Source organism: Rutilus rutilus (genome assembly GCF_951802725.1).
Source record: "Rutilus rutilus genome assembly, chromosome: 7".
Lineage (NCBI taxonomy): Eukaryota > Metazoa > Chordata > Actinopteri > Cypriniformes > Leuciscidae > Rutilus > Rutilus rutilus.
The window spans coordinates 39,403,213-39,420,982 of record NC_140221.1 but is presented as its reverse complement, the minus strand read 5'-3'; the positions used below and the strand labels follow the sequence as shown (position 1 = coordinate 39,420,982).

At 36.4% G+C, this 17,770-nt stretch overlaps 1 protein-coding gene across 2 annotated transcripts; it reads right to left on the bottom strand.

The window, feature by feature from the left end:
- Nucleotides 1-6,968: 6,968 nt before the first annotated feature.
- On the bottom strand, nt 6,969-17,120 carry atad1a (ATPase family AAA domain containing 1a). Of its 2 annotated transcripts, none has more exons than XM_084414544.1 (10): nt 17,042-17,120; nt 16,372-16,600; nt 15,952-16,050; nt 13,433-13,553; nt 13,095-13,295; nt 10,324-10,430; nt 10,109-10,198; nt 9,963-10,013; nt 8,264-8,433; nt 6,969-7,600 (listed from the first exon to the last, which is right to left on the bottom strand). In XM_084414544.1, the coding sequence occupies exons 2-10, from the start codon at nt 16,540-16,542 to the stop codon at nt 7,468-7,470; spliced, it is 1,143 nt and encodes a 380-aa protein (XP_084270670.1). In that variant the 5' UTR covers nt 16,543-16,600; nt 17,042-17,120; the 3' UTR covers nt 6,969-7,467. The 2 variants fall into 2 exon arrangements, with proteins under 2 accessions (XP_084270670.1, XP_084270671.1); XM_084414545.1 differs by having other exon boundaries at nt 16,474-16,600.
- Between the last annotated feature and the right edge of the window lie 650 nt (nt 17,121-17,770).

Sequence of the window (17,770 nt, the reverse complement as noted above, 5' to 3'; positions counted from 1 at the left end):
TGCTAGTATTTGCTGTGAGATGTTACTCCACTTTTCCACCAAGACACTTGCAAGTTCTCAAAAACATCTGGGAGGACATGTTACCCTGGACCACAAAACCAGTCATATGGGTACATTTTTGGAAATTGATGTATGGTTTGTTAGGATAGGACAATATTTGGCGAGATACAACTATTTGAAAATCTGGAATCTGAGGGTAAAAAAAAAAAAAAAAAAAAATTCGAAACATTGAGAAAAATCGCCTTTAAAATTGTCCATTTATGTTTGCGATTATGCTGCATTCACTCACAAAAATAAATGTTTTATACATTTACGGTAGAAATTTACAAAATATCTTCATGGAACATGATGTTTACCTAATATCCTAATGATTTTTGGCATAAAAGAAAAATCAATCATTTTGACCCATACAATGTATTTGTAACGCTGAAATCCACAGAAGACGAAGATGAAGATAAATCGTAAAAAAAGGTTTATTAAACAAGTACTAACAAAAGAGCCAGCAATGCGAGACAGTGTGCTAAACACAAACAATACCGGACCCAGAAGTGAACACAAGGAGGAACTTAAATACACTGTGATGACTTGCAGGTGCAGGTGATCAGGTGATGGCTGATTGAGTGCAAGTGGGAATCATTTGGAATGCTGGGAAATGTAGTGCCGTTGAGGTGTGTGACAGTACCTCCCCCTCCCGGAAGTTCAAATTTTACTTATTTTAATTGGATTGAGCACCCCATTAACATTAAAAGATATCACCTTAATATTATTTAACATCTTTTCCCCTTAACACACAACTTATCCTGCATCCCTTCCTATGATTCAGCAAATGAGCAGACACCCCCCTCAGTGAACAGCAGTTGAACACTCATAACACAATAAAAAAACATTGAAGAACCATTAACAAAACAAAAACTTTAATGACTTCCAATAAAGAGGTCTCTTTTCTGACCTCGGATGAGCCGAAACAGAACGGCCCGAGGGAAAACCTTCACAGTCCAATGGGGAAGGGCCCCCTATGCTGATCACATTGGCAATACAGCTTGCAGTCATGTGTCAGTTCGACAGCAGTCCTCCGACATTCATTATTACACACCTTATATAGGTGAAAACACTAGCATCACAAAACTATTATGGATGAAATGGATGAACCCATTTCCATAATTTCGCGCTGATGTCCAAAAAATAAATAATTCTACTTAATAGAATCAATGATCGGGGTACCATCTAAGGGCGTTCTCACACCTGAAAGTCCACACCAAGATCCAAACCAAAGTTCATGTTTTGATACATTTGGTAAGTTTTGGTTTGGTTTTATATTGCAATTATGCGAGCGCACTAAAGAACTTTACATGACATACTTGCATCCAGTTGTCATAATCTATGTGGGCTGCATCTTGACATTGTGTTGTCAATTCGGAGGGTAACTTTGACAAGAATGAATGAACAGACGCATATCATTGCCACTATACTGTTATTATTACGGCATTACTACCTGCAGCACCAACTATACTCGGCTAGTTCAAATTCGCCAAATGAACGTCCTCGTTGTGCGAACATTTTATCGTCGCCGGCAGGAAATAATAATACGTTTAATTTATATAGCGCCTTTCCCAAGCTCAAGGACGCTTCACAATAACAGTAAAGAACAAACATTTATTGAATTCAAACACCGGAAGTGAATACTCTTCACGGAAAGGAGGAGAAGACTGTAAGCAGTCCTACGAGAACTACTGGAACTTCCTGTAAATGGTCTGAAAGTCTGAACCATACAGAAAATGCTTTCAAAGACACTACCTCTTTTTGTCTGACTAAATTTCTTCTGTTTGGTCCGGACCGTGGACCGGGGGAGGTTTCACACCTGTAATTTTGATTCGGATCAAACTGAAAAGTCAGAGAATCCGGACCAAACAAGGTAGGTGTGAAAGGGCCCTAAAAGATTGGAGCTTTTCCTTGTAGCTTGGCTTGTCTCTGGTGCGACCTCGTTCTGCTTTCTGACCAGCCGTGCGCCAGGTGAGACGTTGAATTCGCTCCATCAGTGTCCCAGGGGGCTGAATGACAGTGATGGGAAGTCCCCTGTCAGCTAAATCCTTCGTCGCTTTTTCCACAGTGTTGTATACCCGGATCGCATCTGGATAAAACACCCGTAGCTTGGCCGGGAAGAGGGTTTGGAACTTGATCTTCTTCTCCTCCAGTAGCTTCTTTGCTTCAGTATATTCCTTGCGCTTTCTAAGTACGTCAGGGGCATAATCGTGATCAATGTTCAATCTCCTGTCCTGCCAGACAAAACCCTTCTTCCTCCATGCAGTTCTCAAAATGTCCTCCTTTCTATAACTGAGAAAGTTGACCATGATTGATCTCAGCGGGGCGTTTTCTGGCGGCCATGGAGCGAGCGCCTGATGTGCTCTCTCAATCTGAAGGGATAGCGATGTTTCCAATTCAAGTTTCTCCTTCAGCATATCCTCGACAAAAGCAATCATCGATGGCGAATTGCCCTCCGCCCCCTCCATGACCCCGTAAATCCTGATGTTGTTCCGTTGCGAACGGTCTTCTTGGTCTGTTATCCTGTTTTCTAACTGCGTCTGAAGTTTCAGAACCTCCGCCATTATGCTTTCGGTGTCTTGCGATCTCTCCTCCAAGCCCACGGTTCGTTCCTCGGCTTCTTCTAATCTGTCATTGTTTTTTTGGATGTCCTCTTTAATGTCTTTTAGAATTGTCTCTCCTATATCACGCAACTCGTGGAGAATCAGGCTGACGGTCTCCTCGGGTTCGCCGGCGCCCTTCCCGCTCCAGTACAGTATCATCCGGGCAGACATTTAATGGCGACTTGGCGTTTTGGCCCCATGCTTCTCTCTCTAATTTTTCAGATTGCAATTGCTTCTTTTGTTTTCGCCTAGTATGTACTTGAGCCCCCTCTTCCATGTCGACGATAATGGTAATTCGAGTTTGTTTCTCGTGTTTTGGGGCTAGATTCTATCACTTTGTCGGAGAGCTAATCTTTCAAGCTGCCATCAGTTTGATGACGTCACCGGAAATGTATATATTTAATTCTATATTTAATATATAAACGTCCCTTCTTCAGGACCTGTGGGACAGTCCTTGAGGCACTAACAGTTTACAGGCGGAAGAAAATAACGTCAGTTCTAATATATATATATCCGAAAATTATAGGCCTAAAGAGAACACGGGCTGAACATATGAGGCGAAAATATACTGATCATTTAAAATATAAAATAAATCATTTTTAAAAAGCATTTTCGGTTTCGGGCCAATCCAGAATTTATATATATATAAATTCTGGATTGGCCCGAAACCGAGAATGCTTTTCTATTTCAAATAAATGCTTTTCTATTCATCAAGGAATCCTGAAAAATTATTATGATTTCCACAAAAACATTAAGCAGTACAATTTGTCAACATTAGTCAACATTGATAATATTAATGTTTCTTGATTTGTGAAGGATAATGTGACGCTAAAGACTGGAGAAATTGCTGCTGAAAATTCAGCTTTGCCATCACTGGAATAAATGATATCTTAAAATATTTTAAAATAGAAAACAGTTATATTTAAATTGTAATAATATTTAACAATGTTACTGTATTTTTGATGAAATAGATGCAACCTTTATGAGCACAAGAGACTTCTTTCAAAAAAATGTTTTTACTCGTACATTCACATGCTTCAGAGTTTGGAATTACACAGAGTCAGGAGATCTAGATTTTAAAGGAAGTGTTTTCCAGCAGTGGATCTGGTTTACTGCCTTAAGTCAGGATTTAAAGGATTAGTTCACACAAAAATGACAAATCTGTGATCATTTGCTCACTCTCATGTCGTTCCAAACCCATAAGTCTTTCTCCTTCTTTTTTTCTATGGAGACATAAAAGCAGACATTTTGAATAATTATACTGGCCACTCATTTCTGTACAATTATGTGGACTTTCAAACTGGAAGGAGGAAATAAAAAAAACTGTAGCATATTCATCTGATTTGTGACCAATTCAAAATGTTTTTTGAACTGGATTAATTGATTCATATTAAATAAAGACTCAAAATGATATGTTTATAACTGGACATTTTTACTTGTCCCACATATGTCAAAGAGAGCTAGGGCAGATTTCAAGATTTTCAGTAAATAATGACTTCAATTGGGTCCATGCAAGACAAGACTTGCAATTTAGCACACGTCACATTGTTTCCTTACAAAAATAGGAATTTCATTGTACCAAGTACATATGACAATAAAGATCTTGAACGTGAACTTTTTGAATATAGGTGTCAGTTCCCATTCATTGCAATTGCATAAAAAAATGAAAAAATTATAAAAAAAAAAACACCAGCATAATTCTCTGAACTTTTCCTGAGGTTTGGGTTTTCTATTCGAAGAAGAATTTTTAAAAGTCTCAGAAATATTGCAATGCAAATACTGCCCTCTTGTGGACTCCTACAGCGGACTGTGAAAAAAAAAAAAAAACTCTCTCTATCTGAGTGGATCCAGGTTAAAAACAACATTTTATAATATACAAGCATTAAAAGCTTATATAACTATCAATTATACATAGGTATGTATCGTTTTTACAGAGGAAAACTGCCAAGCAACAGATCAGTGTGAACTCATTGACATCAGTTCTATTTTCTTTCAGTTTCTATTTTTGGCTGTTTACTGAGGAATGGAGAGAAAGAGGTGATGAGAGAGCTTTATGATTCAAAGAAAACTGACTCATGACTGCAGAAAGGTTATGCAGTTTTGATGCAAACGAGGCACAAAGTACAGCAAAGAGCTGAATGTCAACAGCTTTTCTTACGTCTGCCTCTTTTTATCATATTGCAAGAACAGAACGCTCTGTACATGAGAGGAGATGGTGAAAAGGCCAAAGAATGATGTCAACATCAAGAACTGCAAGTACATGATTCTTCTGACAATCATTTAATACATTCCAGATGGGTTTATTATAAGCTGAGAAAACACTTAATGCAACAGTCACACTGTGGAGATTTATTGGTGAGAAAATTTCATCTTAAATTTACCCAGACAATATGAGTGAATGATTGCAAAATAAGCATGGAAAAGATATAGAATTTAACAGGGAAAAGGTATTTTCAGCTAAATTATCCCAACATTAAGACCAATATTTTATGCGAAAACAGAAGGTGATTGTAGCAACAAAAAGCAAGAAGAAGATCTGAGTTCATTTCCCCCCCCCCCTCTCAATATAACACAACCAGGTACCTGATTACCAAAGCAGAACAACACACATTCAAAGCGGAACAGAGCAGCATTAAAGGTGTCATCTGGTGCCTAAAGGAAGCCAAATCTCTCCTCAAACATGGAATTACTTTGGGCATACAGTAGTTTGCCAAACAAGCACATTTGCTTCATTTACATATTAAATATGTCATATTGTCAAATCATTGGAAATGCACATGGCACGATAAAAGCATAAATCTAAATAAATGTATTTGCCATTTCAATAAGCAATGTTTGACAGAGAGTTAATTAAGCTGCCAGACATGTGTGGGTTTTTTTTTCAACACCCATTATCAAAGTAAAACATGGAGACATACGGCTGCCTTATAACATATTTAGCCAATGGGGAAACAATTGCTTAAATCTTGATTAAAAATGTTTGCATTTAGAGCCTAGTGAAAGGCCAGAAACTTAAGTGAGGACGGACAAAACTGGTAGTGACCTTTGTGCCCATATTATTTTCTGATAAATGAGTATCATGATGCTGGTTTGACACATCGAGTGATATATAAGTTATTTTCCAAGCGAAACCTTTCTAAACACACTCTGACTAATCTGACATTAATATATGACAGATGTTTAACATCAATAACCAATGTGAAACATTATTTAATTCTAAGTAGATACATGTAGCACCATTTGTCCCTGTGATTTGTCCCTTTGATCAAGCATACAACCTTGCTTCATGTGGATACAAAGCCGTCTATACCCAAGAGCCATTTCTTTATGTGTGAGATGTGGCACTTTTCTTCTTTTTTTTTCCTACAACTAAAAACTTTTGTACACTAAGACAAACAAATGATAAATATCTGGTCACTTGGATCACACAAAAAAATATTTAAACCCAAAACCAAAAGATAAAAAAATGGCAATTATTCTCATAATATAAACATTATATGTTACATCATAACATAAACACAGTAATAAAACACAGTATACAGTATTATAATACAATCAAAATGATTTTTATTCAAATGTAATAAATATAATTCGATTTTATTTTAGTATTTTTAATACTATAAAATCGTAAAGTATAAGTTAATTTTTTTAAATAATATCAAATGCAAATAATGCATATCAATTAGGGCTGTCACTTTTGTGAAAAAATCCTGTTCGATTTTTGAGACATATTAAGTGTTCATTGAATCGATTGTAAAATCGATTTTCCATGTCTAAAAATGCCATGTCTTGAGACGCGCACAAGTCAGCAAATATTCCTGATGATTTATTGGCGTGAAGTTTCGAGCACAATGACAAACAGGAGTGCAACATTCTCGAAAAACAATAAGCAGAGTGGACTGCCATAACATAAATGAAAAACATCACTGCAGGCTTCAACATGGCTGTGTTTACGATTAGAAATGTCAATTCACAGAATTCACAGTTTTGTTGTAAAAAGAGACACATTATGCAGAAGTGTAATTTGCTGTTATGCGTGTTTGTCAGAGCCTGCAGTTGCTGTGTGACACGCGTTCGCTGCGGGCGTATCGTGACGAGATGCACGCGCTCCGAGAAAAGACCGTTAAAATCGATTCCCTATTTTCGTTTTCGAAACTTGCGTTGGTTGGTCCGATCGATTGTGCAATCGATTTTCGAACGTAAAGTGACAGCCCTAATATCAATATATCACACTACTGTATAAATTGAGAATTAATTGACATGAAAACAACGTCACGGTGAAAAGAAAAGAATTTTCCTTATGCAAATGTGTTTTCTTTTGATTTTGGGTTAAAATACGACTCAGACATGCCCCTTGCACAAATTAACACAGTCATCTTATCGTGGCTAAATTTGTGTTAACGAAGTTCACACATGCATCATTCAATATAACTTTAGAGTAACACTCATGCATCCTAATAAGACAGTTAGACTACACTTGGTGTTTCAGGAAATCTGGTCCTGATTACTAAAACATTTATAGACATAGCGAAGATTGTTTTTTTATTTCTCACTCTCAAATCCAAAAAGTGGTTCAATATCTGCTTCTACACAATATGCCCCCAAAAGATAATCATATCTGAAATATGTATGCGTGTATACTATTATTATTATTATTGTTAAAACACATAAACATGGTTGTTGTATTGAGTGTGTGACTGTAAATTCATTATAGTGCAAAGTAGTCATTTTTGAAATGCAACAAAGGTGTAAAGGAGAGAAAGAATGAAGCAGAAAGAAATAAGCGAGAGAGAAAATGTGTATGAAGGTGTAAAGCGAGAGGTGTTCAGTCCAGAGGCACCTCTCTCAGATTTGTTGGGTCAGCTGTAACTGTGGCCTGTTTGGACTCTCTCATCTTATCTAGGCCAAACATCAGGTCCAGTTGAGTCACGGGCCTCAGCTGCGTGCCGTCCAAATGCCTGAGGACACACCAGAGGACACCAGGGACAAAATCAGTGACATGAGGTTTGCTAGATTTGAGTGAGTTGTATACATTTACATTCACTCTTGCATATATAAATAGCACTTCAAACCGCTGAAGAATATCTTGAATTGTTTCTCTTCTAACAAAACATGAAGATGAACCAGTTGAGCAACTACATTTTATATGACTTTTTTTGCACTGTGACATTATTTTCATGTCAACTAATTTTCAGTATTTACAGTACAATGAACAATTCTTGTCCCTCCCTCTTGCAGCTTCATCCACCAATAGCAAACCACAACCATCTAACGATCCAATCAATGTAAAAATCAAGTCCCGTCCTACATTTGTTCTTGTTCGAGAAGCTGTTTCACTCGGATATATAAAATAATAGGGACAATCACAACATCTGTTTCATGCCAACTTTAAATGACATTATATTTAACACATTTACACAGCATCTCAAAACTCACAAAATACCTTGGTAGTGTCTCTTCTAACAAAACAGGAAGATGAACCAGCTACTTGAGATTAATGGGATAGATTTCTCCAGATATTATAGACCTCTTTGGTTAGGACGTGATGTGAGAGCTGCATTTCGTGCACACAAATAAAATGCTAACATTGTGTGTGTATTATACAAGCATCTTAGACATACTCTTCCTCTTCATCCAGCTGGAACTGTTGTGCGATCTGTTTCATCTGCTGTTTGCGGACATAGTCTCTGACGCGGTACATGGCGGCGTCCCTGCACAGCTCTTTCAGATCACTGCCGGAGTAGCCCTCGGTTTGCCCCGCTATTTCCTTCAGGTTAATCGCGTTACTTAACTGATGAAAAATAAAGATTCAAATAAAATTATTTACTGTATATATACACACAGAACCGTCCAAAAGTTTTGCGGTCAGTTTTTTTATTAAGCAAGGGTGCACTAAATTGATCAAAATTGTCAGTAAAGACATTTATAATAACTTTTTATTGATCAAAGAATAAAAAAATAAAAAATCCGTTTCCACAAAAATATTAAGCCCATTGATAATAATAAGAGATGCTTCTTGAGCACCAAAATCATATTAGAATGATTTCTGAAGGAACATGTGACATTTTGATGAAATGCAGCCTTGGTGAGCATAAAATACTTCTGTAACATTACAATAAGGTCTCATTTGTTAACATTAGTTAATGCCTAAACTAACATGAACTAGCAATGAGAAATATATTTTTATAACATTTATTAACCTTTATTAATTTCATGTTAGTTCACAGTTCATTAACTAATGTTAACAACTTTTGATCTAAAACATTTTTATTAGTATTGAAATAATAAAAAAGGGGCCAATCCTAAAATGGCTAAATATTTTGTGGTCTTTTAATGGTCTTAACCATTTTAATTACAAATCACTGGTTAGGAAATTAGCAAGAATTGCACAAATACTGTAGATTAAGTAATTTAGCAAATAATAGCCTTTAAATGCTTAAGCCGTGTGGGTAAACGTGCAGACATTTTTTACAGGAAGAAGATTCAGTGTTGTTGAACTCAAAGTTAATGGCTTCAAGCAGTTTATCAGCAGTTGAAAAATGTCTCCCAGTTTGTTTGAGTTTAATGCGAGACCAAATATTCACTATATGGTTCTAATCTTTGCTCTGACCAGGCCAAAAGCCTGATGGACTTGTTCTCAAGCCACTTCTTGGTTGTATTTTTGTCAATTTTGGCAGGAGCATTGTCTTGTTGAAAAATAACATCTGATCATTCCTCTTTAGATAACAACTTTTCATGGGAAGAAAGCTAGCAATATTCTCCTGAACTGCAAAGCATTAAATGTCTTTTCACAGTGAAGTAGCTTATCAATACCAGCAGCTAAAAAGTCTCCCACACAATGACACTCTTCCTCCATTCTTCACTGAGATAGAGATGCCTTTATTAATATATTTCTCAGATGCTTTCTTTTGAAGACACCGCTTTGGAGCATAACCAAGCAACTCGTGTTTCATTATGATTCATCACTACACACACACAACTTCCCATATTCTGCCAAAAACTTCATTCAGTCTTTGATGGTTTTTTTGAGATAGCAATGGCTTTTTAAGTAGTGCATTTGCTTAAACTTTGCTAATTTCCTGACCAATAATTTGAAGTTAAGTTAACTAATGTTAACAAATACAATCTTATTGTAAAGTGTAACCAAGATTTCTTTCAAAAACATTTAAAACATTTTTTTACTGACCACAAACATTTGAATGGTAGTGTAAATATACGTAAATATGTGCCACTTCACCTTTAAAATAAGCAATATATTTAAACAGACAAAATATTTTGTGAATGAATTTTTGTGCAGAAGAGAAGAGCTTCATGTCTTACGTTTTCACCAGACAGAATAAGTCTAAGGATTTCTTCTCTTTGAGCTGCATTCTGAAAATGGACCAAAAACAATTCAGTTTTGTCTAGATTAAGATGGCCAATTAACAAAAACAGAATATAAAGGTGTGTGTGTTGATCATACTCACAGGCAGGCCTACATGGAAGGCTGTAGGCATTCTGCGCAGTATTGCTGCATCCACATCCTGTGGTCTGTTAGTAGCCCCCATCACCATTACCTGGACATTGACATACACTTTTACATTCTGTCACATTTTATATGATAGAAAGTGTTATTCCTAACACTTTTAAAGAAATCCTATGACCTATGAAACCTACATGTGCGTGACGTGACGTGTGTTACCTGACTGTTTTGTGCTGTGTCTAGTCCATCCCACAGACTCATGAACTGGGCCTTCATCATAGCCGTGGCCTCATGGTCCATACTGGAACGATTCCTCAGGAATGAATCTGAAACAAGAGATAGATTTTATGTAGATATACATTTCATAATGCACACTATGAAATCAACACAAAATCAAAATAAAATAAAATAATATTTAGCATGAGGAAAATTAAATGTAGAACTAAATATATAGAATCGTTAAAAAGTTTGGGGTCAGTCAGATTTTTTTGTGTTTTTGAAAGAAGACCTTTAATGCTCAACAAGTCTGCATTTATTTTATCAAAAATACAGTAAAATTAAAAAAAGTATTATTGTGAAATATTTTCTATTTTAATAAAGTATATTTTAAAATGCAATATATTTCTTTGATGGCAAAGCTGAAATTTCAGTGCCATTACTCCAGTCTTCAGTGTCACATGATCCTTCAGAAATCATTCTAATATTATGATTTGGTGCTCAAGAAACATTTCTTGTTATTAAACATGTTGAATACAGTTGTGTTGCTTAATATTTTGGTGAAAACCATTGTACATGTTTTACATGTTTAAAAGCACTTTCAAAACAACAGCATTAATTTAAAATAGAAAACTTGTTACATTATATTCAATTTAATGCAATTTAAAAACATTACTTCTTTAAAAGAAAAAAATCTTACTGACCCCAAACTGTTAAATGGTAGTGTATATAAAATATTTACAGTTTTTTTTACGATTGCTATGACAGATTTTTCAATACTTTTAATAATTTTCCAAAACTCTTAACACAGTTAGCACTACATCCGTCTGTGTAAGCTATACTATTAACACATTTCTTGTTGCTTTAACACAAAATGCATACAATTAACACAAATTTAAAATGCTTGAACTTCTTTTACACACAAGCTCAAACAAGACCAAAACAATGGATTTTTACTGCCAAATTTACCAATGCTTTAACCCTGTATGTCAGAACAGATAACACCATGTTCTAAACCTAACCTTACATTAAAGTCAAGGTAAACAGCTGTTTATATTGTGAATTGAAACACAAATACATTCCCTGTATTTTATTCTATTGTTACTGAGAAACAGCTGATTGAAGTTATGCAAATATGGGACAATGTGGCATTCCACCATTCCCGTGCAGTCACAGCCTGGTTTGACGCCCATCAGAGGATGATGTCCATTTTCCTTGCCCCTTACTTCCCTTTCCTCAACCCCATTGAGGAGTTTTCTCAGCCTGGAGATGAAAGGTTTTTGACCATCGTCCACAGGACCAAATGTCCCTCCTGTATGCAAAAGATGCTGCATACCAAGACCTCACAGCTGAACACTACCAGGATAAGGCAAGCCAAAAGATTCTTCCCAAGATGCCTTGCCAGGGAAGATATCAGGTGTGATGTGGATGGGAACGTGGACAAACGCAGAAGACCGGGCAGATTAAAAGATGGCTTTTTCTGTTTGTATATTTTGTATTTTCACATACAGTAATACTGTAAATGGCAGCTATATTGCATATTTTTGTTATCTTGCAGAAATGCCCTGTTGCAAATAAAGCATTTACTGCAGCAATTCTGTCTCTGTCTTCTTTTTTTCATAAACCATACATTCTATAAAGCTACTCTAAGAAGGGTCATTTATTTTGTTGTATTGAATTTCTGCTGCAAAAAAACAACACCAACAAAATGCATTCATTTACATTACAAACAAAACAAAAATGTAGAGCAACTTCAAAAAAAAAAAAACTGCAGTGCAAAACACAATCTATGATCAATACAATATACTGTCTGTTGTATAAGGGCATACCTGACACAAAATAATGCAGTTTCTGTAATTTCAGCTGATGATAGAGTTTTTTTTGTCATTGTGTTATGATTGACTAAATGTTCCTGTTGGAAGAGAACATGTGTTAGTGTTTTGAATAATTATTTAATTTTGAAACATGTTTGCAATGTTTTGGTAGACATAGTGTATTGTGTTAGTGTATTATTGTATTTTGAAAATTAGTTTTGGAGTTTAGTTTACAATGTGTGATTTTGAGCATGAAATTAACTGTAAGTGTTTTGCCAATTGTGTGTTTTAAGTGTGTTGGTGCGTTAAGAGTTTAGGAAACTTGTTAAATGTATTGAAAAAACTGTCATAGCGATTGTAAAAAACTGTAATTCATATAGTATTTAAAAATATTTATAATTTACAGTTATGTAGAAGTATATACAGTGCAACTATATAGTTTTTTTTTTTTTTTTACATTTTAAACACGAAATTAAAGCAACTACTTAGAAACTTTTTTGCAGTCATAGTTTTTCAACAATTTTGCTTTTTCAGCATCTGTAATTTAATATGCGGAACCGGCTTTAAAAGAAGAGAAACTATTTAATATAATTAACGTTTACTGACTGTTCAGCAAGTACAATATGATAAAACGCCTGAGAAACTCTGTGTGCAGTGCAGCGTCCAGATTCTTCAGTTTCACAGATGATGGGTCACAGTACAGTATTATTCAAATGTCATCAGCATTGAAAATACTGTCGAAAACATTGCAGTCATTATGCAAATGTGCATTTACCATGTTTTCCATAAAACCCATGAATAATAAACACCTGCATATCCATAGTGATTACAGACAAGCTTATCACTCTAGTAGTGCTAGAATTTATTTGGCACGTTAAACAAGCTGGCATTGTAATATTATTCCTATCTTTCTAGAATCTCTAAATATCTGTATATTTTTAGAGCATATTCAGTGGTTACCTATTTCATCAATGAAAATGATGCAGGGCTGAATCTTGACCGCCAATGAGAATACAGCAGCAGTCAGCTTTTGCGATTCGCCGTACCACTTGTCAGTCAAAGTGGAGGCCTGAAGATTAATAAAGCGGCATCCAGATGCTTTCGCTGTTGCTTTGGCAATTAAAGTCTTTCCACATCCCGGTGGCCCATACAATAGTACACCTGGGAATCGTCAATATAAAACAATTATGAATAACATACTTCACTTTGATATTTCGCATATCCTAAAATAGGATGGAAAACACAAACTCCAGATGCACTGACAAGTTCAGGGCCCATTCGCTTTTTCCATGACTCACCTTTGGGAGGTTGCAAGAGTTTGGAACCACAGAAGAGATGACGTTTCTGAAAAGGCAAAATGACAGTGTCTTGCAGCTCTGAGATGACCTCATCTAGCCCAGCAACATCTCTCCATGTCACCTTTCAAGGAAAGGAAGAAGATATTCAGTCATATAGGCTGATACTGACTTGGAGGGGGCCCGTCAGGCCAATAGACCATAGTAAGGTTAGACGGCATACTGAATTTAACGCTGATGAAAACATGGCTGTGAGGGAAAAGACTTACAGTCTTTACATTGGCACACACTGTAGAAAGGTTCTGGATTATGTCATTTTCACAACTTTTATTACTGTTTTATGGAGTTTTTATCAAGAAAGATGTTTTGTCAGCTGAACAATCGGTAAGTTGTTAAACAACAGTACAATGCATTGAACATTTCTGTCAAAAATTAAATATGGGACTACCCTGACTAAGGTCTATGGCAGGGGTTCTCAACTCTGGCCCACGAGGTCCACTTTCCTGCTGAGTTTACTGTAGCTCCAACCTTGATCAAACTCACCTGTCTGTAACTTTCTAGGGGTGCTCATGTTCCATACCTTCATGTTATTCCAAACCTGTAAGACTTTGGTTCATTTTCGAAACCTAAATGAAGATATTTTAATGAAATCCGAGAGATTTCTGTCCCTCCATAGGGATGTTCGCCGGAGTCAAATGTGACGTCACGATATGGGCGTGGGCGCGAACTGGTTGGCAGAAAGAACCAAAACATGTCGCATGTTGCAGCAGTCTACCTGTGTTTTGTCAGCATATGTTAATTATTTGTCCGAAGAAGCTAAAAAGAGATATAATTAAGCTTTTATATAACCAGGGTTCATGTTCTCTGCCTGATCCATATCACCTGAGTGAGAATTTTTTGTTGTTCTTTGACATTTAAACGAAGTCAGCAATTTCGTTGGATTTACAGCTAAAAAATCTGGCGGCACATTACTGGAGTAAACAAAGCATCTGTGAAAGCAGTGCAGTTTGAGTGTTTCGGAACGTATATGTGATCGGAGAGAAAGATGAGGCCCTTCTCTGACTACGTTTGAATGTGTGAATTAAGTATTAGCTGCTAAACTGTTGGTGAGATGAGATGAGATAATGCAACGCTGACATAGGCAGTACAATGACAGTTGCACAGATGTTGGGAGGTGGGAACCGGTGAGAAAATGTCCGGTAGCCTACCCAGTAACTTCACCAGTAATAACAATATTAATTTAGTTCTGCTTAACGGTTCCTGAACGCTGTAACTAACAGCTGCCCAGCCATCAACACAGCCACGTGCAATTTGTTTACATACGAACTGCACTAGGTCTATATCTGTATTCTAAGAGTTATTATTACTTGTATGGATCACTTAAATGTGTATTCTTACAAGTTAAAGAACAAATGTTTGTGCAATTCCTTTTTTTCACATTTTATGAGGCCAAAAAAAAAAAACTGTCTGGTAAAAAGTCACAGTGGCTGGTAGTCAAAAAAGTTAACTTCAGGCCCTGTATATAACATTGGTTAACATACGTAAAAATGTATGAAAATACAATAATTTGCCCTTAATTTATAAGGGTATGTACACAGATGATACACACAGTACAGTAACCAATCTTGCCGATCACACAGCACGATACAACCATTTGTGTTCTGTGTTTGCGCTGCGCAGCAAGCGGCTATTACTTTTCTTCTGCCAACCAGAGCGCGTGTAACCGCGTCGTGACGTCACGGCGAAGATCCCTATTGACAGTCTACGCAACCACCACTTTGTCGTATCAGAATGTTCATAAAGGGATCATAAAACATATCAGTTGTGGAAAACGGAAGCTCAACCACGTTTGCTTGATGTGCAAGAACCAACGAGGTTCATTCTCGTGTGTTATGCAGCACGTTTGAGTTTCCGCAAGAGGTTTGTTCTCGCGCGTCAAGCAAGTATGATTGAGCTTCAGTTTATGTTCACTATTCAATGTTTATTTGTGAATAAAAACTAGTAATTTTCCACAATTAAGTTTTTTTTTTTTGTGCCGTGGCCAGTGACTATGGGGGCAGGAACATGCGTGATGTAGCCATAAAGATTTAATAGACCGTCTCATTCTAGTGTTTAATGCTGAGGAGGAGTCTAGCCAAGAAACTCCTGAAGGACTGGTCTAGGGAGGACACAGCCTCATTGGGATGCAGCTTTCCATTTGAGAAGCAGATAAGTGATCCTGAAGACCTTGTTTGGCTTGTTCAGGTGAGTTTGAGTTGAGAACCCCTGACCTATGGTAACAATGATTACAGGTTTGCACCTTCATAGGTGTAAACAGGGAAAAAAAATCCATTCTGTCAACACAATTGACATATTCTAAATCAGCTTGAATAATAATACTGAATATGAACAGTGCAAAATGACAATCAACAACATAAATAAATCATGTCTTTAAGAGCATGTCCTTTCTTCAAATGCACTGATGCACACACAGTGTGATTTGATGATAGGTTTCCATTGATTACAACAGTATTGGTGTTTACTTTGATGCTGCGAGGATCAACAAGATGAGTGGCGATGTTCATCTCATATTCCGTCAGACTGACTCCTTCTACGCCTATCTGCTTCATCAACTGCTCTGCCTGAGGAGAGAGCGGGAGTCCATAAATAAAAACTATCAATTAAATATACAGCATAATAATTCACAAGAAATAGTGGTCAAGCCATTATCACTATTAAGAGTATATTGGGTGAAAAGAATTAAATGATTTGAGTCACTGGGATGAATCAATAATAAGCCACGATGAAATAAATCCCTAGGCACTTTGAGCTACAGGCTTGCATGAAATATGATCTGTAAATTAAGTTTAATATTCACTGGAACAACATTTACTGTAACACTTATAATCAAATGCAGCACACGACCAGTAGCAGATGGTCATTTAAAGGGTATAAAACTTTACCCTTTTCTTGGCTTGGGATTTTTGTTTTTGTGTTGGGTCAAAAGCGTCCACCACCCATTTGATGCTGTAATATGTTGCAGCTCCAAAAATGGTCAGTCTCACCAACATCCCCACCACCTCATTCCGGGTGAGTGGGCGAAGAAGGGCGTCCCGAGGAATGTCACTCAACATCTTGGCCCGGCCTCACTGTCAGCCCATTGGGCAAGAAGAACAAACTGGGTGTGTTGATCTAGAATACAGCACAGTTATAAATAACGAATCAGTGTATCTGGTACATGTCATTAAACCTCTGTCTTGTTTCTTATTATATACTTTAGGATCAATAAGAGTTGGATTGACTATGTAACAAATTGCAGACTTCATATCTAATTGTGTGAAAGATATTTAGACTAGAATAGTATTAATATTACTAGAGTATTAATATTAATAACATGTTCAATTAATTATATAACGACGTCAGAAAATAATATTGTTATATTTAAAATTAAATATTTTAATTCCAATGCATGAGTAAGCCATTGAGATAAAAAGATAAAAGAGATAAAAATCGAGGCGCGATTTAGAGATTATTTCAGGGACCGAAATCACGGAAACAGTCGAGTGTCGCATCAGCCTCATAAGATATATCAACACCATCATAACACAAGTATATTTTATAAAACTCACTCACATTTCACTGCATCACTGTAATCCTTGACTGTCGACTTGTGCAGCCGCACTAAACTCGCCGTCCGGAAAAGATTACTCTAAACACAGGTTCCTCTCTGAGTTTAAAAAAATATATATTTATTGAATGCAAAATGACACGAATACTATATTTCCAATAAGAAACTGACACGGAAGACTAAACACCAAATCAAATCCAAGACAAAAAACAAAAACAAATAAATAAATAAATAAAATTACGAACTTGCTTGACAGCCTATCAAAATATCTAAGAGTCTTAGGATGTATGCATGTGTTCTATCTTATTATAATATACTTCATCACTATCACAAATCGTAGAACATATTAGGTTATGGCGTCTTGTACCAATCCAGCCATCAGTTCCTTTAAAGACCACATGAGAGCAGACTTGGCACATTCAAATAAACTAGTGCCAGAAAGAAAGACTGAACACCTTTGATTGGATCAGCCTCCATAATAAGCCAGAAACATGGATGCATGTAATATATTGAAGGTTAATTAAACTGGAGAATGGATGTTTGCTGGCATCAAGGAGTCATTATCTTCAAGAACAGGGACTGGTTTTGGCTGCAAGCCAGTAACTAAGCTAAGAATTGATGTGTTTGAGTAGTTGCCATGGAGCTCGCATCTTCTTGTGATGGATGTAAACTGGGAGATGCATTCATCTAATTTCTTCAATCTTTCAATTAGCGGAGGAAACAATGTGCACTTA

What these genes read in the sequence shown, in the direction of transcription:
- atad1a (XM_084414544.1), bottom strand. Translation starts at nt 16,542, where the DNA reads ATGTTGAGTGACATTCCTCGGGACGCCCTTCTTCGCCCACTCACCCGG. An exon ending in ACTCTTGCAACCTCCCAAAG is followed by an intron (nt 13,296 to 13,432) that starts GTGAGTCATGGA and finishes GACGATTCCCAG; the next exon opens with GTGTACTATTGTATGGGCCA. An exon ending in CCTTCCATGTAGGCCTGCCT is followed by an intron (nt 10,014 to 10,108) that starts GTGAGTATGATC and finishes GTCCATTTTCAG; the next exon opens with AATGCAGCTCAAAGAGAAGA.